The sequence below is a fragment of the Puma concolor genome, chromosome C1 (assembly GCF_028749965.1).
Source record: "Puma concolor isolate L17-30 chromosome C1, mPumCon1.1.hap2, whole genome shotgun sequence".
NCBI lineage: Eukaryota > Metazoa > Chordata > Mammalia > Carnivora > Felidae > Puma > Puma concolor.
In genome coordinates this window covers 9,469,719-9,495,787 of record NC_141674.1, presented here as the reverse complement: position 1 = coordinate 9,495,787, position 26,069 = coordinate 9,469,719, and the positions used below count along the sequence as shown (strand labels likewise).

At 46.2% G+C, this 26,069-nt stretch overlaps 1 protein-coding gene across 2 annotated transcripts; it reads right to left on the bottom strand.

Moving 5' to 3' along the window:
• Positions 1 to 8,237: 8,237 nt before the first annotated feature.
• On the bottom strand, positions 8,238 to 22,464 carry CFAP107 (cilia and flagella associated protein 107). Of its 2 annotated transcripts, XM_086715717.1 has the most exons (5): positions 21,995 to 22,464; positions 14,430 to 14,543; positions 10,926 to 11,103; positions 9,530 to 9,732; positions 8,238 to 8,489 (listed from the first exon to the last, which is right to left on the bottom strand). In XM_086715717.1, the coding sequence occupies exons 1-4, from the start codon at positions 22,106 to 22,108 to the stop codon at positions 9,551 to 9,553; spliced, it is 588 nt and encodes a 195-aa protein (XP_086571843.1). In that variant the 5' UTR covers positions 22,109 to 22,464; the 3' UTR covers positions 8,238 to 8,489; positions 9,530 to 9,550. The 2 variants fall into 2 exon arrangements, with proteins under 2 accessions (XP_086571843.1, XP_025768403.1); XM_025912618.2 differs by lacking the exon at positions 8,238 to 8,489 and having other exon boundaries at positions 9,357 to 9,732; positions 21,995 to 22,463.
• Positions 22,465 to 26,069: the final 3,605 nt, after the last annotated feature.

Below are 26,069 nucleotides of genomic sequence, written 5' to 3'. Positions count from 1 at the left end.
TAGGTTGGGAACTGTTATATATAATTTCATTAATAAACATGTTTTTAACATTTTTCCATTTGAGTTGATATAGAGAATATTAATAGACATAACCCACCTGAACAAAAGCTCTTGGGGATCTTTGACACATTTTAGGATAAAAAGGAGTCTTTGAGACCAAACTTTGATACCTGCTGATCTAGGAAGAAAGTTGACCAAAAAGGAAAGCAGTGGTTTCTCCCTAGTGTTGAGAACTTACATGATGGTTCTTTTCTCCTTATATTGTTAGTTAATGCCCTGCGAACCACCCACATACACCTGGCATGATCTGACTGGTAGGGGTCAGCGCCCCCCTCCTCGCCCCCCCGCCCCCCGCCCCCCCCCGGGAACAGACCACACTCTAGCGGCAACTCCTGGCTTGGTTGTATTAGTTTAGACAGAGAAGTCAATCCTAAATGCAAACATTTCTTTTGTCTCTTCCGTTGCTTTCATTTCTCTTTCCAGTCCAGTTTTTGGCATGACTTCTCAGAATAATTTTAATATGAATCATGAAGTCAGCAACACGCAGTGCCCTACAAACCAACGGAGTGTGGAGAAATGCGGGGTGCGGTCTGGGGTGCAGGGGTACCTCTCCGCGGTGGGACCCGAGGCGCTCGGTTCCATGCCCTGGCTCCTAGCTGGACCCACCAGCCCGGTGGTGCCTGGACCCGTCATTCGTGCAGCGGTTTCCTTATTATGGTTTATGCTTGAAGATGCACTGGGCCAACACCAAAGAATCAAGCCAGCTAGAGTCATATCAAGCTGTCCCCTGAACTTCCAAGTGAAGTTCATCTGCATAACTGGGGCTTCCCCCACCAGCGCCCCTGGTTTGCACTGGGTGCAACTCCCGGCCTGACCTCAGAACCCTTTCCCGACTTGGATCACAGGACACGGTTCTTCAGACCTTGGAAGAGTGGACACGTGGGCGGGCTGGGAGACTGCAAGGTTATCCTCAGGGCCTTCTAGGCCCCAGGACGCCGTCTGCCCGTTCCTGCTGCAGTTGCAGAGCGCCCCCTGGGGCTACCACGACGCCACATCTCTTTCCAGGGTCCTTCTGCAGGGTGTCTGTCAGTGGCAGAGCCGTTCCCCAGGGAAGGCAGTGACTCAGAGCCCAGGTTCCCAGGAGGTTCCTTGATAACTGCTTCAGACACAGCCCAGTGGCCACGCCCACACAGACGTAGTCGCTGGTCCCATTCGAGGTCCCCAAGGCGAGCTTTAGGCCCATTCGGATGCCCGCTGCTCTCCCGTCCCAGCCCCAGCTCCAATTCCCAGCAAGCAGGCGCCACACCCGCGGGGACTATTAGTCAGACTTTCCTCTCTCCCACTAACGCTCTTGGTCTTCTAAGCCTTTGCTCTTCCAAAGCCTTTTCCAAATCTACAGGGTCCTGTCCCGCCTCATCTGCCTCGTCCCGCACCTCTCTGTCTGGACCATCTTGTGTCTCTGACCACCAGGGGGCACTGTGGGCCCGGAGTTGGCGGCAGTGGAGGATCCCCTGGAAAGCATTGGTCTCTGCTTCAACTAGAGGGGAGCGTAGGGAGAGGAGGCTAGGAAGGCAGAAGGTAGCCACGAGGGCAGAGGCCGGCTAGGGTCTCACTGGAAGTTTGTAAGTAGGGCTGTGCCCTGACCTGATGAATGTTTGCCACTCCTCCTCGCTCCCCTCCCCACACTACGGCTGGATTATGTCCCACGGGGGAGTTAAACAGAGAAGCAGAGACACCAGCCAGGAGACTGCTGCTCCCCATAGGGGATCCTGGCTTGCCCTTGAGTGGCCCTGGGGATAGCTTTGTGGACATCCTGGAGGTGGAATCACTGGGACTTGCTTAGAGCAAATGGCAGGTGTGAGGGGTCAAGAGACCCTCTAAAGCTCGGTCCTGACTTTCTAGATTAAGAGGAATGGAAGGGAGCAGGTGTATCAAAAAAAAAAAAAAAAAAAAAAAAGGTGGGGAGGGGGTAAGAAGTTAAGAAGTTGGCTGCACTGTATTAGATTGCAGACAATTCTATCACTGAGTGAAAAATTAAGTACAGAATAGCAAATGCAATAGAATTCTATTCAAATAAAATGATATATATACTCATTCAATCGCTATTTGCAAATGTCTCCGGTTGATTTTGTATTTTTTACCTGATGCGGCAGGGTTGGAGGGGCACCAGCACCATCCAAAGCTGAGGCCCCCAGCCAAGGTCGGTTTCAGGTCTGGAGGAGTGACTATAACCACAGTTCCACTGCCATCTCTCCAGAGACCTCAGAGACATCCCATTTCTCAGATGGCCGGAATTGGGGCCTCAAAGTGAGCCCTACATAAACTTGCAAGTCAACAAGGATATGCCTTCAAATTCATGCCCGAATTCTCTGAACCCAACATGGGAGCACCCAAATACATAAAACAGTTAATAACAAACATAAAAGAACTAATCAATAATAATACAACTATAGTAGGGGACTTTAATGCCCCTCTTACATCTGTGGACATGCTTCTAAGCAGAAAACCAACAAGGAAACAATGGGTTTGAATGCCACAGAGGACCAGATGGATGTAACAGATATATTCAGAAAATTTCATCCTCAGACAGCAGAATGCACATTCTTCTTGAGTGCACATGGAACATTCTCCAGAACAGATCCCATATTAGACCACAAAACAGGCCTCAGCAAATTAAAAGGGTCGAAGTCATACCAAGCATCTTTTCTAACCACAACACTATGAAACAGAGCACAAGAAAAAAATTGGAAACAGCACAAATACATGGAGGTTAAAGAACATCTTACTAAAGAATGAATGGGTCAGCCAGAGAATCAAAGAAGAAATTTAAAAGTCTATGGAAACAAATGAAAATGAAAACACGGCAGCCCAAAACCTTTGGGATGCGGCAGAAGGCAGTTCTAAGAGGGAAGTTTATAGCAATACAGGCCTAGCTCAAGGAGCAAGAAAGATCTCAAACAACCTAAGCTTGCATCTAAAGGAGCTAAACAAAGAACAACAAATGAACCCTGGATCCAGAATAATAACCCTGGATCCAGAAAGGGAATAATAAAGATTAGAGTAGAAGTAAATGATATAGGAACTAAAAAAACAATAGAGCAGATCGATGAAACCAGGAACTGGTTCTCTGAAACAAATCAATGAAGAGGGCCTCCTGGTTGGCTCAGGTCATGATCTCATGGCTCGTGGGTTCAAGCCCTGCATCAGGCTTGCTGCTGTCAGCTCAGAGCCCACTTCGGATCCTCTGACCCCCCTCTCTCTCTGCCCTTCCCCTGCTCGTGCTTGCTCTCTCTCTCTCTCTCTCTCGTAAGTGTCCAACTTCGGCTCAGGTCATGATCTCATGGTTTGTGGGTTCGAGCCCCACATCAGGCTCTGTGCTGACAGCTCAGAGCCTGGAGCCTGCTTCGGAATCTGTATCTCCCTCTCTGTTCCTCCCCCACTCACACTCTGTCTCTCTCTCTACAAAAATAAATAAAGATTAAAAAAAAAAGTAAGAAGCTTCTGCACAGCAAAGGAAACAATCAACAAAACTAAAGGACAACCTACTGAATGGGAGAAGATATTTTCAAATGACATGTCTGATAAAGAGTTGAATCTAGGGGCGCCTGGGTGGCGCAGTTGGTTAAGCGTCCGACTTCAGCCAGGTCACGATCTCGCGGTCCGTGAGTTCGAGCCCCGCGTCGGGCTCTGGGCTGATGGCTCAGAGCCTGGAGCCTGTTTCTGATTCTGTGTCTCCCTCTCTCTCTGCCCCTCCCCCGTTCATGCTCTGTCTCTCTCTCTGTCCCAAAAAAATAAATAAACGTTAAAAAAAAAAAAAAAAGAGTTGAATCTAAACTATATGAAGAACTTATACAAGTCAACGCCAAAACAAACAAACAATCCAATAAAAAGTGGGCAGAGGACACGAACAGACATTTCTCCAAAGAATACATCCAGATAGCCAACAGACACGTAAAAATATCCTCATTATCACTCATTGTCAGGGAAGTGCAAGTCAAAAGTATAATGAAATATCACCTCACACGTGTGAAAATGGTTAAAAAAAAAAACTCTAGAAACTAGTGCTGGCGAGGATGTGGAGAAAAAGGAAACTTCTTGCACTGTTGATGGGAACGCAAACTGGTATAGCCATTCTGGAAAACAGTATAGAGATTCCTCAAAAAGTTAAACATGGAACTACCCTACAACCCAGCAACTGTACTGCTGGGTATTTACCCAAAGAATACAAGACCACTAATTCAGAGGGGTGCACGAACCCCTATGTTTACAGCAGCATTATTTACAGTAGCCAAGATTTGGAAGCAGCCCAAGTGTCCATCGACTGGTGAATGGTTAAAGGAGATGTGGTGTGTATGCAATGGAATATCATTCAGCTGTTAAAAAGAACGAAAACTTGCCATTCTCAACATGGTTGGAGCTAGAGGGTATAATGCTAAGTGAAATAAGTCAGAGAAAGACAAATACCATATGATTTCACTCATAGGTGGAATTTAAGAGACAAAACAAATGAGCGAAGGGGAAAAAGAGAAGCCAAGAAACAGACTCGTATCTATGGAGAACTGGATGGTTATCAAAAGGGAGGTGGAAGGGGGATGGGTGAAATAGCACTTGTGATGAGCCCCAGGTGATGAAAATAAAAACTTAGGGGCACCTGGGCGGCTCAGTCGGTTAAGCATCTGACTTGAGTTCAGGTCATGATCTCACGGTTTGCGAGTTTGAACCCGCGTCGGGCTCTGTGCTGACGGCTCGAAGCCTGGAGCCTGCTTCGGATTCTGTGTCTCCCTCTGTCTCTCTGCCCCTCCCCGCTCATGCTCTGTCTCTCTCTGTCTCTCAAAAAATTAAAAAATTAAAAAAAAAAAAACAAATAAACTTAAAATAAAAACTTAAAAAAATTCATTACTGAATTCTCTAAGCATCAGTACACCCAGGTTCACCACCAGCTTCCAGATGTTTTCCAAGAAACAGAAAATCTGGTTTTGAATTATGTTCACGTCTGCAGAATTAGTGTCAATCCCAGAGAAACCCTGAACCCAGAACCATAGCCACCTGTAAACTGGTGTCAAATTGGCCAGTAGGGGGCAGGCTGGTCCCAGCCAGTGGGACAGCACCAGGGGTGGCTCCTGGGTTTTGCTCCTGAAGTGCTAGGTTGCAGAGTAAAAACATCAAAGCATCACGTCTTGATGGAGGGAACGGCTGGCTAGACTTGTTCTCTGTGGCCTTGGCTGTTTTCTTGACTGTTGTCTTTATTGAACAAGAGTTGCCACCATTTATGGAGGATATATTACGTACTAAGGTCTGGCCTCAGTATTTCTATCTGCGTTAGAGACAGTTATTTGCACCCATTGGTGGAGGAAGAGAGATTCAGAGAGGGGCAGTAACTACTTCAAGGTCACACAGCCTATCCCTGGTGAAACTGGAATTCTAAGGCATGGCTGCCAGTGCTCTTGAACCTTTCACGATGCTGTCCCAGCACCCAGGAATGCACTGCTCATTTTATACTTTGTAATACATTCTGGACACCCGGCCTCCTAGTGCAGCTGGAGGAAGCCTCACAGAGAATCAGGTCCAGGTGTTTGCTACACTGTTTTCACTGCAGAATCTGTCATTCCAAAGACATCCCGCAACTGAAGTAAGAGGGCAGCCTGCTAGAGCGGTCCCCAAAGTGTGTTCCCCAGACCAGCAGCATCCGCATCACCCGAGAACTTGTTAGAAATGGGACTTCTCAAGTCCACCCGAGACCTACTGAGCCACAAACTCAGAGGACAAGAACCCCACCCCTGCCCAGCGATGCTGATGCTGCTTAAATTGGAGAAGCGAGCTGAGGCGGGGATGTGGGAAAAAGAGCCTCCGTGCCTCAGTTTCTCTCTCCTTTCCACTCCTTTGGAAAAGATTGGGCCATCCTCCACCCTGGTCTAACGGGGGCCACGGCTACTGGCTGTGCAGCCCAATTTATTAATCTGGTTACAAATGCTGTAGTCTGGTTTTTGAACACGTAATCTGGTTCTAGTACTTCCGGTGACTAGTGTTTACAGTCACTTTTTAATCTGTGAGTGTGGAAGGCGAGGGAGCACTGACTGGTACGGGCAGCCACAGGCCTTGGGTCTGTTCAGTCCCAGCCTCCACCTCCCCAATTGCCTGGAAAGGACTAGATATGTCTTGGGGCTTAAGTGATGGAATACACACGGGGTGCAGAGGGCACCTGCCTTGCATCCAGGCTCCAGGTGAATAATGCACTCCCAGCCCCCAACCACAGTCCACACCTTCACCCCCTGAACCTCTAAATAGGTTAGTTTATATTCAAAAAGGACTTTGCAGATGTGGCTAAGGATTTGAGATGGAGGGGGGGATTATCTTGGATTATCCAGGGCCCAATGTAATGACAAAGGTCCTCCTGAGAGGGAGGCAGAGAGAGATGTCTCATTGCTGCTCTGGAAACAGAGAGAAGGGCCATGCATCGAGTCGTGTAGGTGTCCCTTCGAAGCAGGAAAAGACAAGGAACCCAGTCACCCCTAGAGCTTCCAGACCAACTCATAGTGGACTTCTCACCTCCGGAACCGCAAGAGATAAGCTTTAAGCCGCTAAGTTTGTGGTGTTTATTACAGCAGCAGTAGGAAACCCATACACCAGCTTTCTGGGCTCTTAACAGACCTGCCAAGCTCCTTCCCAACACGGAGCCACACACACAGGCTATTCCTGCAACCTGAGCCGCCCCTCCCCCTTCCCCACCTGCCCCTGCACAAGGCCAGTCCCCTCAATGTCCCGGCCTCAGCCTAAATGTCCCTTCTTCGGGGTAAGCGTCCCTGATATCCTGTCCCCATGCCCCCATTATTGCTCTTAGGGCTTCCCTTCACTTCAGCACCCCGGCCCCCACTGATCTCCCTGATGACCCCTTGGTCCTCAAGGTCCCGAGTTCCATACACCTGTCTCCAACTTCTCTCTATCCTGTCCTATATTGGTTGAAGAGCCCTCTCCTCTGCCTGATGGAAGGTTCTGTGTTGGCACCAGCTCCCCAGATCTCAAAGGATGTTTACGGGATGAATGAGTGGCTCCTGGAGGGGTGAGGAAGTCCAGCTGGGCACCAGCCCACAGCTGTCACTCGGAAGCTCTTCTCCTAGCACAACATCCTTTATTCCTCTTCTGGTCCATCCCTCATTCAACAAACGTGACTCAGCACCTCGCATGTAATGACAGGCTCTGACTTCAGGAAGCTTCGAGTCTCGTAGGGAAGACAAGGTCATTGAACAGACGCTTGGAGAAATGAGTGATGGCTCTGAAGTGTGCTGAGGTCAATCTAGAGAAGCCCGGAGCCAGCAGGTGTCCCTGGCAGGGATAGCCCGAACCCAGTCTTCCTCCACTTTGAGTCACATTACCTGTGGCACAGAATTAAAGTCAACCACGCACACGTGCCCCTGAGCCACATGCATGGCGGATCAACGTGTCCAGCTGGTCCCAAGGGTTTCTGCTGGCATTTCTTTGAAAAGACAGTTTTGCACCAGACCTAAGCATGCTTGCTCTGTGACCAGCCTGCCTAGGACTCATTCCCTGTGCAACTGCAGACCAGGCAGTTAATCTCTATGGTCTGTTCCCTCATCTGTAAACAGAAATGACATTTATAATCCCTATTGGGGCATGTATTATAGATGGTGGTGGTGACAAGGCAATGAGATAATCTAAATTAGGCCCAGATCCCGGGCCTTCAACCCAGAATAAATATTAACTTGGGTTTTTCCCCGCCCACCCCCCCCACCGCCCCAGCTTTTTTTTTTTTTTTTTTTTTCTTGATTATTTGCTAGAATGTGGTAGCAGATGCCAAAAATGTAAGGAAAAGCATCACGGAAAATACTTCTACGCATTCCTTTTTCTCCAAAGCAGAGAAAACAACTATTTGTCATAACAGATGTGAGATGGGCTGGCAGAGACTCAGAATTGCATCGATGCACCGCCATGGACAGATGGCCGGGTTCTAAAGTATGGAGGAGCAGAAAAGTGACTTCCTCTCTGATGCTCGCAGAAGGATTCTAGGTGGGCTCACTTTTCCCTGAGTCAGAAGTGAGAGGGCCTGGGTGGCTCTGTCAGTTAAGCTCCTGACTCTTGATTTCATCTCAGGTCATAATTTCACAGGTTTGAGCCCCGTGTCAGGCTCCTAACGTGGGATTCTCTCTCTCCCTCTCTCTCTGCCCCTCCTCCCCTCCCTCTCTTGCTCTCAAAAATAAACAAATAACTTTTAAAAAAAGAGGTGGGAGAAGCCAAGATCTTGGAAGAATAAGGGGTCTTTGGACATCAGGATGGGCTGGGGTCTGGATGGAGGTCCACCCTGGGGACAGGGGTTGGGGAGAGCAGCTATATGGAGGCTCAAAGCGTGGAACTGGACTGGGTCATGGTGAGTGGGGTACAGCGTGGGTCCAGAGAGGAGCCCCCAAAGAGACAACAGTCCATTCATCCATCCAGCCAAGGATTATTCAGCACCAACTCTCCACGGAGCACTGCACCTACAGTAATGAATGCAGATCATCAGGGTGGAGGCATCAGGCAGGGAAGGCCATGCAGAGAAAGCAGGCTATAACCATCCGTGTCAGTGAGAGAAGACAGAGGAGGCCGGCCACTCTCAACCAGAGGCTGGACTCCACGCCAGGTGGCAGAACATGCCTCTAGGGACTCCATCCTGGGCAAGGACAGCACCAAGTGCCTGAGCCAGGACAGTGCCCTGTCCTTCTGTCAGGGGGTCCATCCTTGTTCCAAGACAGTCACTGAAAAAGCCCCCATTCCCTGGAGCACCTGGGTGGCTCAGCCAGTTAAGCGTCTGACTTCAGCTCAGGTCACGATCTCTCGGTTCATGGGTTTGAGCCCAGCATCGGGCTCTGTGCTGACCTCTCTCTCCGCCTCTCCCCTGCTTGTGCTCTGTCTGTCTCTGTCTCTCAAAAATAAAGAAATGTTAAAAAAAAATTCTTTACATAAATAAATAAAAAATCCCCCATCCTCAAACTCAACTCTGGAAAAGATTTGAGAGCTCGGAGGTGGAGGGGAGATGCTGTGTGTCTCCCTTCTTCTGAGCCCCTGGGGAGACAACGACGACGTGCTGGGCACCCCCCACCCCCCCCCCCACCACGGATGGCCAGCTCCTGCAGGGTGCGCCCTCCCCATAACCACATTCGACCCTTCCCCGGAGTTCTGCAGCAGGTCTCGTGGTCAGACCCCCTTCTCCACGGACCAGACACTCCTGGAGGGCGTCTATGCGGCGAGAACCTGCAGGAATCATGTCACCTCTCTGGGCCTCAGTTCCCCCTCACGTGAAAGGCCGGGGGAGGAACTTAAGAGTCCTGACATTCTGCAGAGTTGTGCATATAGCTGCCACTCCATTGCCTGGGAGAGCTTTAATTATGGGATGGAAAAGAAAGGAGCCTGAGGGTTTGGAGGACACAGACCATGAACTAGGGGCCTCAGCCGGGCGGGATTTAGCACTCTGGGTGTGTCGGCAGCCACCTGCGGCCTGGCGGGTCCAACAGCACATTGGGGCTCCGGTCGGACCCACCTGCACAGCCCGTGGCCGTTCTCAGAAGCGCGGGACAGGGTGCAGGCGAGGGGGAGGGACAGGGATGGCGTGCTCCCGCCGGGACATGGCACACAGCGGCGGTCTCGGGTAGGACGAGGTGTAAATGCTCTCCCTCGGGGCAGCCCTGGGCGTGAGCCACCTCTGCTTCAGCTGCTCATAGAGTCCATAGTTGGTAGGGGGAGCTGCAAGAGAAGCCGGGGTCTGCGTGAACGGGACCGGGCGTAGACCGGCCGGGGGACAGCGCGGCGGGGGCCCTGGGGGTTTCCCGGAGCAAGGCTGGTCGGGCTCCGGAGGGAAGAAGGGCTTGCGGGGGGCCGGCTCCATGTGTCCTCAGGAGGGACCAGGCGCCGGTCTGTGGGCCTCGGAGAAGTCAGCGCCGTGACTGGTTAAGGATGGAGGGGAGCGTCCTGCTCCAGCAGGGGAGCGTCCTGCTCCAGCGGCGAAGTGAGCAGTGCAGGTGTGTGAAGGCTGATGTCCAGGACAAACCCCAGGGTAACGGGGCGTGGCATGCAGCTCACCATGGGACCCCTTTGCGTGGAAGGGTGGGAGTACAAAACATAGGGTGCAGAGAAAGAGGGCAGCTTGAAATGTAAATCAGATCAAGGCCCTCTCTTACAAAAATCACTCCAAAGTCCTAGTTCCGCTGGAAGGACACGGCCCCCCTCCTCACTGTGGCCTCCGAGCCCTGATGTGGTCTTCCCATACTCCTGCCTTTTCACTTGCCATTCCCTCGCCTGGAATGCTCTCCCCCCCCGCCCCCCATTCCTGTATGGCTCCCTCCTTCTCGACTCAGCTGTCTCTCCCAGAAAGACCATCCAGCATCATTCCACCCGAAGGAAATTCACAAACACCCGCCTCATTTTCTGTTGCTTACCTATAAATTTTCTTCATGACGCACATCCCTGTCCAAAATTACCGTATTTACTAGATCTTAAGGTATCTTATGCATGCATGGCGTCTGATCTGAGACCCACTGGAATGACGACTCCCCAAGGGCAGGAATTTCTCCCCTGTGTGTCACTCCTGTGTCCTCATGTGCTCCCGCAGGGCAGGGCCCCTGGGAAGTAACAGTCCCCATTTAGCACAGCTGCCTGATCCGAATGTGCAGCGGTGTTGTTCCTGCCACCTGTGCTCAGGTGACCATGTTTCCATGGTGCACGCAGGTGAGGGCTCCAGTGCACGGCCAGCGTCACCTCTGTGTCAGGGGGCGGGGGCAGGCAGCAGCCCTGGGGGGAAACGGGATTCTCCCGCTCTCGGGTCATTGTGATGCCCTCGCTGCGCATCTTTCAGCCTGTGCCCGGCACACCTCAGCCCTACGCGGCTGTGGACCCCTCGCAGCCCACTACAGGGGGGAAATCCTGAATTATACAAATACCAAGAAGGGGGAAGTCTGCTTTCTCCGGGAGCCACAGCAACTTGTGTCCACTCCAGGTGCGACGCGGGGGCAGGCTGGGGTTGTAATTATGCCGGTTGTAATGGTCGTCATATGTGCTAATCAGATGGCGGTGTGAGGGCTCCTGGTGGTGCATCAGCAGGTGTTTGTACGGGAGCCCCTGGAAGGACAGACACAGCGGGTGTGTTACTGGTCAGAGCAAGGCATCCACCGGGCGGTGGACGGAGGCAGAAACTGTTGCCACCGAGGCTCGTGGTGCTGATGGCAAGGAGGCTTCCACGGGCCGGCGGCGAGGGTCTGCCGCCTGGGCCCTCAGGGCCACCAAACGGGAGACGTGGTTGTCTGGCCCACCCGACACAGCTCACCTTCACACACACATTCCATCTTGGCTGCAGTCCGTTCTCCGTACGAGGGCCCCCAACCCATGCCAAGTCAATTCATCCCTAGAATGGGCAGTGGGGACACATTAAAATGAAAGTCAGGACATCCAGCTGAATGGGAAGAGTCAGAACCATCTCAGTGCTGCCCTGTGATCTGAAATTATACCCTTTGATTTGTCTCGAGTCTCATCCATCCAAGTGCCTATTTCCATGGCGAGAGAAAGACGTTGAATACCGAGCCTGACATATGCACCTTGTATTTCAATCAGTTACTATGGGAAGAATCAGAGCATGCCCCATAAATTGCCTTCTCCTGCAAAGGATTTATGGCTCCCTCAGCTGGAAACTTGGGGAGCGATTTCTTTGGTGGGGGTTGTTTACAAGGAGAAGAAAGCCATGTTCTCCTTATTCTGGGACGTTTGCCTGCATCAGTGCTTTTCCTAAGAAAATCCTCTTGGCCCTGCAAGGGAATCTTGGAGGACTGGGCTGATTTACAGGGGAAGATAATGTGGATTTCCATGCCTGTTCTCTTGTCTGGACCAAACAGGGAGGTCTGTGTCTGCTATGGTCTGGAAACGCTGACTGCACATAATATTTCAAGTAGTGGTTCCATAAATAAGTCAGATCACAATGCCGAAGGGAGACAAGGGGGGAGGCACAGACATTAAGCAGGGGTTCCCAAGATCCGTATCACTGGGTGCCCAGAGAACATTTCCAGCGCCAGGGAGGGCACATGGGTGGCGGCGGGGGGGGGGGGGAGGTTCCCATGAACCAAGGGAAGTGCTGGGGAGGCATCACGGCAGGGAAAGGAGAACTGCCACAAGTTTCTCTTGGTTTGGGGTGTGGCCCTGCTGTCTGGATTATGTACCTAGGATTTTTGTTTTGATCAGGTATGGTCAGGTGGCAGAGAGGGAGACAGCTGCCTTTGAAAGAAACAGTTTTGAAAGACATGCCACACCACATGGGGCCACATTAGGGAAACACCCAGAAGGAGAGAAAGAGAGAGAGCATGACCCAGGTTGTCCATGTGGTTTCCAAGGGAAGGAACAGGTGAGGCAGGATAGTCAAGTTTGAGTTGAGGATTACAGAGTTTGAATGATTTCAGCAGGCTCTGGGCTATAGGGGTGCCCACTCTTGTTGGTGCCTGGCCCTGGAGTGATTTGGGGCAAAAGGATATTGACTTGGCATAGAAGCGTTAGATAAAAGAGGTGGTTGGGATATAGGCTCTAGGTTGGTTGCTTTGTATCCTAAAAGCTTGTTTATAGGCAAGTTGTGTACTATCTCTAGGAATTAGCAAGCCCTGGGAAGGCAGTCTCTCCAGGATCAGCAAGGCCCCTAAGATGTCAAGCCATCTAAAATACAAAACATAGGGGGCGCCTGGGTGGCTCAGTTGGCTAAGCGTCTGACTCTTGGTTTTGGCTCAGGTCATGATCTCACGGTTCATGAGTTCAAGCCCCGCATCGGGCTCTGCGCTGACAGTGGGCAGCCTGCTTGGGATTCTCTCTCTCCCTCTCTGCCCCTCCCCCACTCACTCTCTCTTCTCTTTCTCAAAAATAAATAAATAAACTTTAAGAAATTAATAAAATAAAATAAAATACAGAACATAGAAAATTTGGTTAATACACCTGCCTAGGGGCAAAGCACAGGAAGGGGGTTTTCCCTGGGGAATGCTAACCCCATCTATCCAAAGTCAATTTGAAGGGAGATCAGCATTTGCCTAAGAAGGGGGAGGTGTGAGGTGGGGGATGGGAGAGGTGCAGAATGAAATCCACAGAACAGCTGACGGACTGAAACGGCTGTTCGGAAGCAACGCTGTGTCCAGGGTCCCTGGCACACAGATATTTGAACAGAGTCCTTAGAAGCGAATATCTGATTGCTTGGTTCTATTTTGTGTATATGTTGGCAGGGGGCTTCTTAATTTTAAACAGACTGTGTGTGTGTGTGTGTGTGTGTGTGTGTGTGTGTGTGTGTGTGTGTTTATCTCATCGGGGTTTGTTATGAGTCCAAAGAGAGGACACCTAATGTGTATTGAGAACTAGCCTAAGTACTTCTTATGTATTGATAACTGGGGACCAGGATCCCCAGATCATGGGTTTTTATTTTGACTTCCTTACATTAACAGGCATTTGGCACGCTAGTGGCAAAGGCCAGCAGCTCCAGACCATCAGCAGGGTCTGTGGATGCCAGCGTGCTCCAGGAAAGTCAGTGCAATCCAAAGATGCCAGGATTGTCCAGAGATGCCAACACAGCCCAGCGGTGCCAGCACAGAGCTGAAAATTTGCTGCTATTTATACTAAGATGGACCCCCAAAATGCAGAAGACAGAGTCAACTCCAGCAGATAGCGTAAAGGAATATGAAGATACTTCTTGCTTGATTTACAGACCGGCCACCTGCTTTGTCCCTTACCAACCAGCCAAACGGTTTTGGACAAACCATTGACCACACCTGGGACACCTTTTTATCTGAAAAGGAGGGTGCTGGGATGAACTATCTCTCAGATCCCTTCCAGCTCCAAAATGCTTCCATCTGACAATGTCCACCCCTCACTGTGGGCCCCCACCCTGAGTTTAGGCAGGTAAGGGTTAGATGGGTCATGGTGGGGGACGTGTCCTGAGGATGCAGTGCCCTGCTTCCTGCTCCGGAGGCCTGTGACACAATGATGCACATAGGCCCTCAATGAGTGGGAGAGGACAGAATGGCCCTTGATTTTATACAAAAGACCAGGAAGTTGGGGCATAGAAGATGCAAAACACTGCCGTTCAAGCATCACCGCTACTTGTTTTTGGAGGACCTCCCCTATTTCCTCACTATGTTCACCTAATTCAGTATTTACCCTTTGCCTACCTCCTGTTGGGAAAGTGTGGGGGAACGGGGAAAATGATCCAAGAAAGTGCTGGGGTACAGGGCAGAGGGAATGCTACTGGCTTGACATTTGGTGGGTTGTAAATAAAGGTGAATGCCATCAGTGGCCCCCAGGTGGGGGAGGATGCCCACGAGACTGCTCCTGTGTCCCCAGAGGGAACCAAGCCTAGAAGGAGGTGGTGTCTCCTGAGCTCTGGAGGGGATCCCAGGCCTGAGTGTGGGTCCCCCACCTCCCCCACTTACCTCCACTCTCCTCTTGCCATACCACCTGGAGATCTGGTCAGGTCTGTGGCCCAGGAAGGGGACATACTCTTTTCTGTAAATGGACTGAGGTGTTTCCTCCATGGCTTTGGTGAACTGAAAAAGACCAAATACTCAGGATAACTTCTGTGATGCACCTTCTCATGCTTCTGTAGCGTCCCCTCCCCTCCTGGGCTATGGGAGGCTGGGCAGAGGAAGGATAGACATGACCCCAGGGCAACAGCCTACACAAGCCGGGCTTCATTTTGCCCCCTCCCTCCCAGAGCTTGGAAAGGAACATGCTCAGGCCATTGGCACCCCACTGCCCAGACCCACGCCTCAGGAAAGCTGTTCCTTGGGTCACCCGACCACTTGTCATGGTCTGCACCTGTTCCCTTTGTCCTCTCTCTCCCCGCTCTCCACTCCTGCTAGCCTCCTTCGTTTCTTCTTCTGTGTTTTCCTCGCTCTTCCCAGTTCCACTCTTTTCCCCCCATTATCTTATGTCTCCTGGTTCAGTTCTTAAACATTGATTGTGGTAAAATATACGTAACAAAATTTACCATTTCAACCATTTTTATGCACACGGTTCAGGAGCATTAAGTACATTGATATGGTTGTACAGCCATTAACACCATCAGTCTCCAGAACATCATCTTCTCACACTAAAACCCTGAACCCATTAGATGGCTCCCTCCCCAGTCCCTGGCATCCCCACTCTACTTTCTGTCTCTATGAATTTGACTCCTCCGGGGAGCGCACACAAGTGGAATCCTACAGTATTTGTCCTTTGGGGCCTGGCCTATGTCACTTAGCATAGTGTCTTCGAGGTAGGATCGTCTTCCTTTTCAAGGCTGACTACTGTTTCGTTGTATGTATATGCTACCTTTTGCTTACCCATCGTACCGTTGGGCTGCCTTGAATAATGCTGCTACACACATAATGTATGAACCTCTCTCTTCCAGATCCTGGTTTTAGTTCTGATGGTTACAAACCCAGAACTGGAGTTGCTAGATGATATGGTTGTTCTATGTGTACTGTTTTTAGCAACTGCCATAGCTTCTGTCTCCCACAGCAGCTATACCGTTTTACATTCCCACTAGCAATGTACAAGGGTTCTGATTTCACTTACATCCACACCAACACTTATTATTTTCTTTTTCTTTCTTTTTTTTCAATATTAGCCATCTTAATGGGTGTGAAGTGGTATCTCGCGGTTTTGACTTGCTTTTCCCTAATGACCAGTGATGTTGAGCATCTTTTCATGTGCTTTTTGGCCATTTGCATAACTTGGAGGAATATCTTTTCCAGTTTTTTTCCCCATTTTTAATTGTTCGTTTGCTTTTTTGTTGTTGAACTTTAGGAGTTCTTTATATATTTTGGATATTAATCCTTTATCATATGTAATATTTGCAAACATATTCTCCCATTCCATGGGTCACCTTTTCACTCTGTTGATAGTGTTAAAAGACTTCAATTTTGATGAAATCCAATTTATCTATTTTTTTCTTTTGTTACCTATGATTTTGGTGTCCTATCCAAGAAATCATTGCTAAATCCAATGTCATGAAGTTTTCCTATGTTTTCTTCTAAGAGTTTTACCATTTTAAGTCTTACATCTAACTTTTTGATCCGTTTTGAATTAATTTCTGTATGTGGTGTAAGATAAAGGTCCAACTTCATTCTCTTGCATGTGGATATGCAGTTTTCCCAACACCATTTGTTGAAAACACTGTTTTTTCTCCATTGAATGATCCCTGTTGAAATCATTTGACCAGATATGTGAGGACTTACTTCTGAGCTCTTTATTTTATTCCATTGGTTTATATTACTGCCTTTATGCCAATATATCAATATTTGGTTACTGTAGTTTGTAATAATTTTTGAAATCAGAGAATGTGAATCCTCCAACTTTGTACTTCTTTTCAAGATTGTTTTGACTATTCTCGAGAATGGTCTCTTGAGATTCCAAGTGAATTTTAGGGTGGATTTTTTAATTTCTGCAAAAAAGATCATAAGGATTGCATTGCATGTGTAGCCATTTTGGGGTGGTATTGACATCTTAATGATATTAAATCTTTCCATCCATGGACATAGGAGATATTTCCATCTATTGGCATAAACTTTCATTTCTTTCAGTCATATTTTGTAATTTTCATTGTATAGGTCTTTTGCTTCTTTGGTTAAGCTTATTCCTAACTATTTTATTCTTTTTGATGCTATTATAAATAGAATTTTTTAAATCCCCCTTTTAGATAGTTCATTTTTAGTGTATAGAAATGCAACTGAGTTTTGCAATTTGATTTTTGTATCCTGCTACTTTGATGAATTCATTTATTAGTTTTGACAGCTTTTTCTGGGGTTTTTTGTTGTTTGTTTTGTCTCTGTATGTGTGGTCTCTAAGGTTGGTACATATAAGATCCCTCATCTGCAAACAGAGATAATTTTATTTCTTCCTTTCCAATTTCTTGTTATTTCTTTTTCTTGCCTAATTGCTCTGGCTAGAACTTTTAATACTATGTTGAATAGAACTGGCAAAGCAGGCATCCTTGTCTTATTCCTGATCTTAGAGGAAATTATTTTTGGGTTATTTACCACTGAGTACGATGATAGCTGTGGGCTTTTCATTTATGGCCTGTGTTATGTTATAGTAGTAAAATACTGAGTAGAATTCACAAGAAAAGCCATCTAGTCATGGACTTTCATTTGGGGGATTTTTTTAAATGTTTATTTGTTTATTTTTTGAGAAAGAAGGAGAGAGAGAATCCCAAGCAAGCTCCTCACTGACAGCACAGAGCCCGGTGCGGGGCTCAATTCCACAAACCATGAGATCATGACCTGAGCCAAAATCAAGAGTCGGACACCTAACCAACTGAGCCACCTAGGTGCCCCAGGAGATGTTTTTATTACTGAATCAATTTGCTCACTAGTTCTAGAACTATTCAAATTTTCTATTTCTTTGTGATCCTTTCTTCAATATGTACTCTCCTTATTTGGTTCTTGTAACAGTTTTTGACTTAAAGTCTACTTTTTATGATGTTGGTATAGCCATGCCACTCTCTTTTGATTGTTATTTGTATGGATATCTTTTTTCACTTCCAACCTACGCATGCCCTTAGATCTAACGACTGTCTCATATGTGTCATATACTTGCATCCCAGGTTTGGGTTTTTCCCCCCATTTGCCAATCTATGTCTTTTGGTTGAAAGTTTAATCTATTTACATTTAAAGTAATGACTGTCAGGGGAGGACTTCATTTAACTACTTTGTTATTTATTTTGTTACAGGGTTTTTGGTCCCTCATTTCTTCCATTACTACTTTCATTTATGTAGTTGACTTTTTGTAGTGACACATTTTTATTTTCTTCTCGTTTCCTTTTGTGTATACTCTGGAGATATTTTCTTTGTACTTATCATAGAGATTGCATATAACATCCTAAACTTATAATAATCATTTTAATAATCTATTTTAAATTGGTACCAACTTGACTCAGCTCAGACACAAAAACTGTGCTCCTGTACAGCCCTGCCATCTCCCATTTCATGTTACTGATGTCATAAATGGCATCTTGATATATTTTGTACACATTAACATGGATTTATAATTATTTTTTTGCATTTGGTCTTTAAATCCCATAAAAAATAGTGGAGTTACAAACCAAAATCACAATAATAGTGGTTTTTATATTTGTTCATGTGTTTAACCTGTACCAGAGGTCTTTATTTCATATGACTTTGAGTTACTGTCTAGCATTGCTCTGTTTCTTACAGGGCAGGCCTAGTGGTCATGAACTCCTTCTGCTTTGGTTTATCTGGGGCTGTTTTAGTTTCTCCTTCATTTCCGAAGGACAGTTTTGGTAGCTATAGTATTCTCAGTTGATAAGTTTTGTGGATTTTTTTTTTTTTTTTTAGCACTTTAAATATATCACCCCACCCCTTTCTGGACTACATGGTTTCTGCCGAGAAATCTACAGATAATCTCCTAAAGGCATCTTTGTACAGTGATGAGTCATTTTGATTTTGCTGCTTTCAAAATTCTCTCTTTGTCTTTGACTTTCAACAGGTTGAGTATAATATGTCTTTGTGTGGGTCTCTTTGGATGTATCTTTTTGGAATTCACTGAGCTTCCTGGATTTGTAGACCCATATCTTTTCTTCAAATTTAGGAATTTTTTCAGCCATTGTTTCTTCATATACTCTCTCTACTCCCTTCTCTTTTTTCTCCCATAATGTGTATACTGGTCTGCATAAGGTCTGCATAATGGTGTCTCATAAGTCCTTAGACTCTGTTCACCTTTCTTTCTTTCTTTCTTTCTTTCTTTCTTTCTTTCTTGTCTTCTCAGACTCAAGAATTTCAAATGAGGGGCGCCTGGGTGACGCAGTCGGTTAAGCGTCCGACTTCAGCCAGGTCACGATCTCGCGGTCCGGGAGTTCGAGCCCCGCGTCAGGCTCTGGGCTGATGGCTCGGAGCCTGGAGCCTGTTTCCGATTCTGTGTCTCCCTCTCTCTCTGCCCCTCCCCCGTTCATGCTCTGTCTCTCACTGTCCCAAAAATAAATAAACGTTGGAAAAAAAAAATTTTTTTAAATAAAAAAAAAAAAAAAAAAAAAAAAAAAGAATTTCAAATGATCTCTCTTCAAGTTCTCCAAACACCTCTAGTGAATTTTTTCAATGTAGTTATTGAATTTTTCAGCTGCATAATTTCTATTTGATTTCTTTTTATAATTTCTATTTTTTACTGATATTCTTATTTTGTTCATATATCATTTTCCTGATTTCCTTTAGTTCCTTTGTTCATGTCTTCTTTAAGCTCTTTAAGCATATTTAAGACTTTTTAAGTTTTTGTTTAGTCCTTCTGATGTCTGTCTTTCCCCAGGGCAGTTTTCCCCACTTGGTTTTCTTCCCTTCAGTGGGCCATGTTTGACTATTCCTTTGTATGTCCTGTAATTTTTTGTCGAACATGGACATTTGTAAAAACAGCCCCCTCTCATAGTCTTTGCAAACTGGCTCCATTTAAGGGAAGATCTCCACTAATTAACAGGGCATTTTCGGAGGCTTGGAATCAGCCTGATATGAAGGAAGGCTTAAGTTCTCAGGAGTTTTCTGAGCATGCATCTTGCCTGGGCCCGTGTATGTGTGTGTGTGTGTGTGTGTGTGTGTGTGTGTGTGTACCTTTGTATTTAGTCTGTATTCACAGCTACTTTAAAATGCCTTAATTTCCCAAAGAGTGTCTCCCCTGCTTCTTCTCAAGGCCCTTTATGTTCCGTTGTATTCCTCTACCTGTAATCTCAGGCCTCAGACCTTCACTGGTTTATAGTCCCCTGGCAACTTTTGCTCACTGTAACCAGTCTGCTTTCAACAGCCTTTCTTGGCCTGAAACATGAACTATGACACTTTTCCCCATCTGAGCTCTGAGTCAAGAAAAACAGAGACCAGTTCTTTAGGCAGCCTCCAGACAGATTAAAACATTGCCCCATTCAATAGCCAAAGTACGGAAAGAGCTCAGATGTCCATCAACTGACGAATGGATAAAGAAGATGTGGTTTATATACACAATGGAATACTACTTGGCAACGAGAAAGAATGAAATCCTCTCATTTGCAACAACATGGATTGAACTGTAGGGTATTGTGCCAAGTGAAATAAGTCAGTGAGAGAAAGACAGATACCATATATTTCCATTCATATGTGGAACTTGAGAAACTTAACAGAAGACCATGGCAGAAGGGAAGGGGAAAAAATAGTTTCAAACAGACGGGGAGGCAAACCATAAGAGACTCTTAAATACAGAGAACAAACTGAGGGTGGATGGGGGGCAGTGGGGGAGAGGGGAAAATGGGTGATGGGCATTGAGAAGGGCACTTGTTGGGATGAGCACTGGGTGTTGTATGGAAGCGATGAATCACGGGAATCTACCCCTGAAACCAAGAGCACACTGCATACACTGTATGTTAGCTAACTTGACAATAAACTACATTAAAAAAATAAAAATAGAAAGTTTGATGTCCAAAAAGTAAAAAAATAAAAAATAAAAATTTTAGCCCTCTTTTCCTCTTTGCAGAAAAAAAAAAAAAAAATGTGCCTCTACTCTCTCTGGGCTCAAGGGAGGGGGAATGGCCGCTAAGCCACTGCTTCTCTGAAACTGAACTATGCTGTCTAAGGAGAGAATGGGGGGAAAAAGCAACTAAAAATACCTTAGAATTTCCTACCATTTTGAATGTGACTTTTTCTAAACTGGGCCTTTTTTGTTCACTGTGGACCTTTAACTATTTCCCAGAGCTCTTGTATAGTTGTTTTAGACAGGCCATAGTTGTTTCTTAAGTGTTTCCATGGGAGAATAAGGAGCTGGAGCTTCTCGTCTACCAAGTTTCTGATATCACTCCAACTCTGCTCTCTTTATGCAATCTCTTCTAAGTATAGGACCAACCCATAGTATTCCTGGATACTACCTCACCCACAAGAGCCTGGAGGATTGCTCAGCCAGTTCTTCTTGCCCTTGGAACTTCTCTTACACACACCCTTACTCCCAAATAAGGCCAAGTGAAATCAGATCTAACAATGGCCATAGACCACATCTAGCCAGAGGGCTGGTGAATTCCAATGTTCTCCCTGAAAACAGCCTTTACCGATTCTCAGAAGTCACCACCAACCTTCTCCACACTTAAACCAAAGCCTCCAATTGTATTTCACTCTCTTTTCTTTGCTCATTTCCCAAGAAGAAATGAGGATGTCTACATGTCTCTGCAGACATTTAAGTGGCTCAGTCTTGATTGCCACTAATGAAAATATTTAATTTCAAGTAGGCCAATTCAGGCAAAGTATTTTTGTTGTGGCCTTAAAATACATGGGAACACCAAGAGCCCATTCGTTCTGTTTTGAAAATAAAAACTGAGGGGCGCCTGGGTGGCTCAGTCGGTTGAGCGTCCGACTTCAGCTCAGGTCATGATCTCGTGGTTTGTGAGTTGGAGTCCTGCATCAGGCTCTGTGCTGACAGCTCAGAGCCTGGAGCCTGCTTCAGATTCTGTGTCTCCCTCTCTCTCTGCCCCTCCCCTGCTCATGGTCTGTCTCTCTCTGTCTCAAAAATAAATAAAAACATTAAAAATTTTTTAAAAAAATAAAAGAAAAACTGAAACGCACAGGCTGGGCAAGGTTGTGGAACAGGTGCCACAGAGCAGCAGCCCATCCCTGGACATCAATGTAGAAGAGTGGCAAGCCTTCCCTGGCAAGTACGACACTCTGGGAAGGGCCAGACCAGGGAGAACGGATGTTCTTCAGGTCAAGATGCAGAGGAATTAGAGACAGGGAGCACCAGATGCCTAGAAACACTCCACTGAAAATAATGCTGTAAGGCACAGCTATATTCATACCTGTACTATCGTGTTTTCAAGCTATACCAGGGACCTTGCTGATTACTTGAATGTAACTCCTCTCCGAAGAGCACAGAGACCCTAATGCCCCATTCTTAAGATGTAACTATCTATGGCCCCTAATTTGGAAATAGTAATGACCTCACTCCTACCTCTGCCTGCCAGTCCATCCCCCAAGCCCTCTGTCCACTCTCTCCCTTTCCTTACCTTCCTCCTCTCTTCCACCCAGTTTCCAGTGAGCACTCGGGTTGAATACTTGGTCTCCACCTTCCAGCCTGGGGTAGAGAATGACTGTGGACTTACTGCAGTCAAAAACTGCATGGTAAGTGCTTGTCCCGAGTCTTTAGACTTGAGACAGTTTCAGGCTTTAGGGGTGGGTAGATGTTATGAAGTTGCTGAGTGTAGGGTGTCTTTCTCTCTTATCGTCCCAGCCACTCTTCTGAGTGGATAGAGATGACACCCTGCCAACTTCACAAAATAGATGGGCCTGAGAGTCTGCTTTCTGCCTCCAGGGAGAGGTGATGTGATCTTGGATTCCCTACTGTTGACTGTCTCCATGGTGATAGATTGTGTATAAATACTCTCCTGAAGGGAGAAGCTGATTCTTCAGGAGCAAAACTGACCTCATAAAAGCAAATCAAAACAGCAATAACCACCACAAATGCAGGAGCCAGAAGGGCTTGGTGTTCGTGCTGTGACCCTGTGAGAGGCATCATCTTTAAGACACTCTTTACAAGGGTGAGTTGAGATGGTCGCACTCTATCGCTACATAATGAGTACTGATGTGTGAGGCCCACTCTGAGATATCTGTGTGCATTCACCCATTTGATCCTCACGGCAGCCCTTTGAAGCAGGTGCCATCGTTACACCCATTTTACAGATGAGAACAATGAAGCAAAGAGACACCAAGTAGCTGTTGAAAGTCCCACGTGTGGGAGAGCTGGGATTTAAATCCAGTCTGATTCAGGCCTAGACCCTTGGGCTCCACTCAGTGCCTGTCTGCCCCTTTGCCTAAGGAGTTTCCACAGAGAATCCTATCTTTGTGCTCAAACTGATGCTGTATGGTTCATTTGGTTAGTCCTCATTCATCCCATAATCCTCTCACTGACCACATGCTACATCTTGGGCACTGAGCTGCGGCTATAAATGCATCAGTCACTAGACCAGGGTCCCATCCCCACAGAACCCAGTCCGATGGGAGAAAGACTATTATTTTGTTTGTTCACTAAGCAAAGGAGTCTGGAAGCCACACGTGGAGGCCACACGTGCCTCCTCCCTCTACCACCTGACTCCTGCAGTTGTCACTTCCTTGCTTTTTTTTTTTTAAATAGGCTGAGCACCAAAGGGTGTGTTCCTAAACACTAATGCTTAGCCTTGCCCATTTGTGGACTTGATATAAATGCAACCGTAGAGCATGTATTCATTTGAGTCTGGTTTCCTTTCCTCAATATGGTTAATGTTTTTAAGATTCATTCATGTTGCATATAGCTGTGGTTACTATGACTATTTTGGATCTAGTATGTGTCTCCTGGTGCCCAGATACAGCCATTTCTCTAGAGCTGTACTTCTCAAATTTCTAGTTTCTTAAAAATTATTGAGGACCCAAAGGGACTTTTGAAAATGTGGATTGAGGGGCATGTGGGTGGCTCAGTCGGTTAGGCATTCAACTTCTTGATTTTGGCTCCGGTCGTGATCCCAGGGTTGTGGGTTTGAGCCCCATGTTGGGCTCTGCGTTGAGCATGGAACCTGCTTAAGATTCTCTCTCTCTCTCTCTCTCTCTCTCTCTCTCTTCCTCTGCCTCTCTCCCACTCACGCTCTCTTTCTCTCTCTAAAATAAAAAAAAAATTTTTAACTGAAAGAACTAAAAAAATAAAATAAAATAAAATAAAATAAAATAAAATAAAATAAAGTATGAATTGTATTGGTGACCTGGAGCCAGATCATGGCAGTGCATGAGAGCCAACTGTGCCCATCTCTTCCCAACACCATATTCTGTAAAATCACATCAGCAGCTCAACATCAGTCATGGTGGGAACATTTGTACCACAGAACGGGCAAACTCAGTGGATTAATAGAAATATATTGACTATTATTTATTGATTTCAAAAAAAATCCATCTGTTATGATATATTGTCCTGTGTAAAGGAGAACATCTAATATCACATAGATACGTAGTTAGAAGAGAGAGAGGTATTTTAATAGACTTTGCAATTAATTGTGGATATTCTTCGATACTACAGGAAAACTCAGTGAGCGGTAGTTTCTTAAAGGTTAGTTACAAGGTGGAATCTGAACCGATTCAGGCAACTCTTTGAACTCTGTTACATTAAAATCTACTTGTTGATTTCGTGCTTTGAAGAGACCTTCCAGTTATTTGTGATTTTGTTACATCATGGTGTCATTTGAATACCTGAGCTGTCCAGATCTTTCAAATGTTGACCTATTATACGATATCTTAAAAATCTGTAGGATCTTAAATATCACTAGTGATCTCATCAGAAGAGCATTTAAGTGTTAGGAAGTTGACAAGTTCACAGTGATGGATACAAGTTCTCCAAAATTCTAATTTTAGCTTGAAAGCTAAACTGTTGTCATTGGCAACAGCTAATGTCCACTGTTTTCCCTGAAGTGTCAGACTTATTTTGTTATTTTTTTAAAATTTATTTATTTTGAGAGAGAGAGAGAGAGAGAGAGAGAGAGAGAGAGCACGAGCAGGGGAGGGGCAGAGAGAGAGGGAGAGAACTCCAAGCAGCCTGATAGTGCACTGATAGTGCAGAGCCTGATGGCGGGGCTTGAACTCACAAACCGGGAGATCATGACCTGAGCTGAAATCAAGAACTGGTCACTTTCCTGACTGAGCCACCCAGGCGCTCCTACTTCGTTCACTTTTAAGAAAACATCTGCCAAGTGTTCCAATTTGAATATTCATGGTTTGTCCACCCATCATGCTTTCAAGTAACAGTCGTATTTAATTAAAAAAAAAAAGTCTACCTAATTCTGCTCACAATTTCAGCAATTGCACACAGCGCTGTTTTTCAAGAGAACATCATTCTTGGGTGCGCAACAACAGAGCTTAACTCATACCTACTTTCTGTTTCATCACATGGCGTGTTAGAAAGATTACTGCTCAAAGGTCAAGATTTAATAAAGTTAGTAATTTTTACTTCTTCATCAAGGACATCCTTAAGGGAAACTAGCATTGTGATCCTTATTAGTTATCTCACTGCAAAGTGTGTGGTGATGGAGAACACGACCGCGATCACCACGGATGCCCCTGCCTTGATTCACGCATCGGGCACCAACTGCTTTACCCACCACTGCTTCTACAGCCCAAGTGCCAATGCCGACACTGTGGAAAGGAGTGAATAACATCTTAGCATTAGTAACAAAATAGTTTTGACCTTGCAGGTCTCCTGAAGGAAGCTTGAGGATCTTGCTTTGGAAACCTCCACTCTAGGATACATAGATACACCTAGCAGTGGAATTGTTGGGTCATAGAGTATGTGTGTCTTCAACTTTGCTAGATAGTGCCGATCTGTTTTCCAAAATGTCAATTTATATTCCCCCCATCAGTATGTATGAGTGTGTGTTTCCATCACTCCACACTCTAGAAATTTTTCATCATCCTAAACAGAAACTCTGTACCCATCAAAACAATAATGCCCCATTCTTACTTCCCCCAGACCCTGTTCTACTTTCTGTCTCTATCGATTTGCCTGTTCCGGGTACCTCATATAAGGGAAACCATATAGGGTTTTTGTTTGTTTGTTTGTTTGTTTTTTGGTTTTGGTTTGTTGGTTTGCTTTGGTTCAGGTTGGTTTGGTCTTCCTTATTTTACTTAGCCTAATGTTTGCAAGGTTCGTCTATGTTATAGCATGTGTCAGAATTTCACTCTGAATGTCCTTTTTCAGAATGAATAATGGTTGAATAATAATATTCCATTATATGTATAGACCACACATTGTTTATCCATTTGTCTGTTGATGGGCATTTGGATTGTTTCCACCTTTTGGCTATTGGGAATAATGCTGCTGTGACCATTGGTGTGTAGGTATCTGCTTGAGTTTTTCCCCTTTCAACCCTTTGAAATACCTAGGGATTGAATTGGCAACACAAAACCGTTTCCCCCAGTGCTCACACCATTTTACTTCCCCCCCGGCAATGCATAGGTGTTCTGAATTTCTCCACATCCTTGCCAACCCTTGTTATTTTTCATTTTTATTAATAACCCATCTTAATGGGCGTGAGGTGACATCTCATCATGACTTTGATTTGCATTTCC

Coding starts and splice junctions, on each gene's coding strand:
- CFAP107 (XM_086715717.1), bottom strand. CDS start 22,108: ATGCAGTTTTTGACTGCAGTAAGTCCACAGTCATTCTCTACCCCAGGC. Junction 14,544..21,994: donor GGGTGGAAGAGAGGAGGAAG/GTAAGGAAAGGG, acceptor GGTCTTTTTCAG/TTCACCAAAGCCATGGAGGA. Junction 11,104..14,429: donor ATGGCAAGAGGAGAGTGGAG/GTAAGTGGGGGA, acceptor CTGTCCTTCCAG/GGGCTCCCGTACAAACACCT.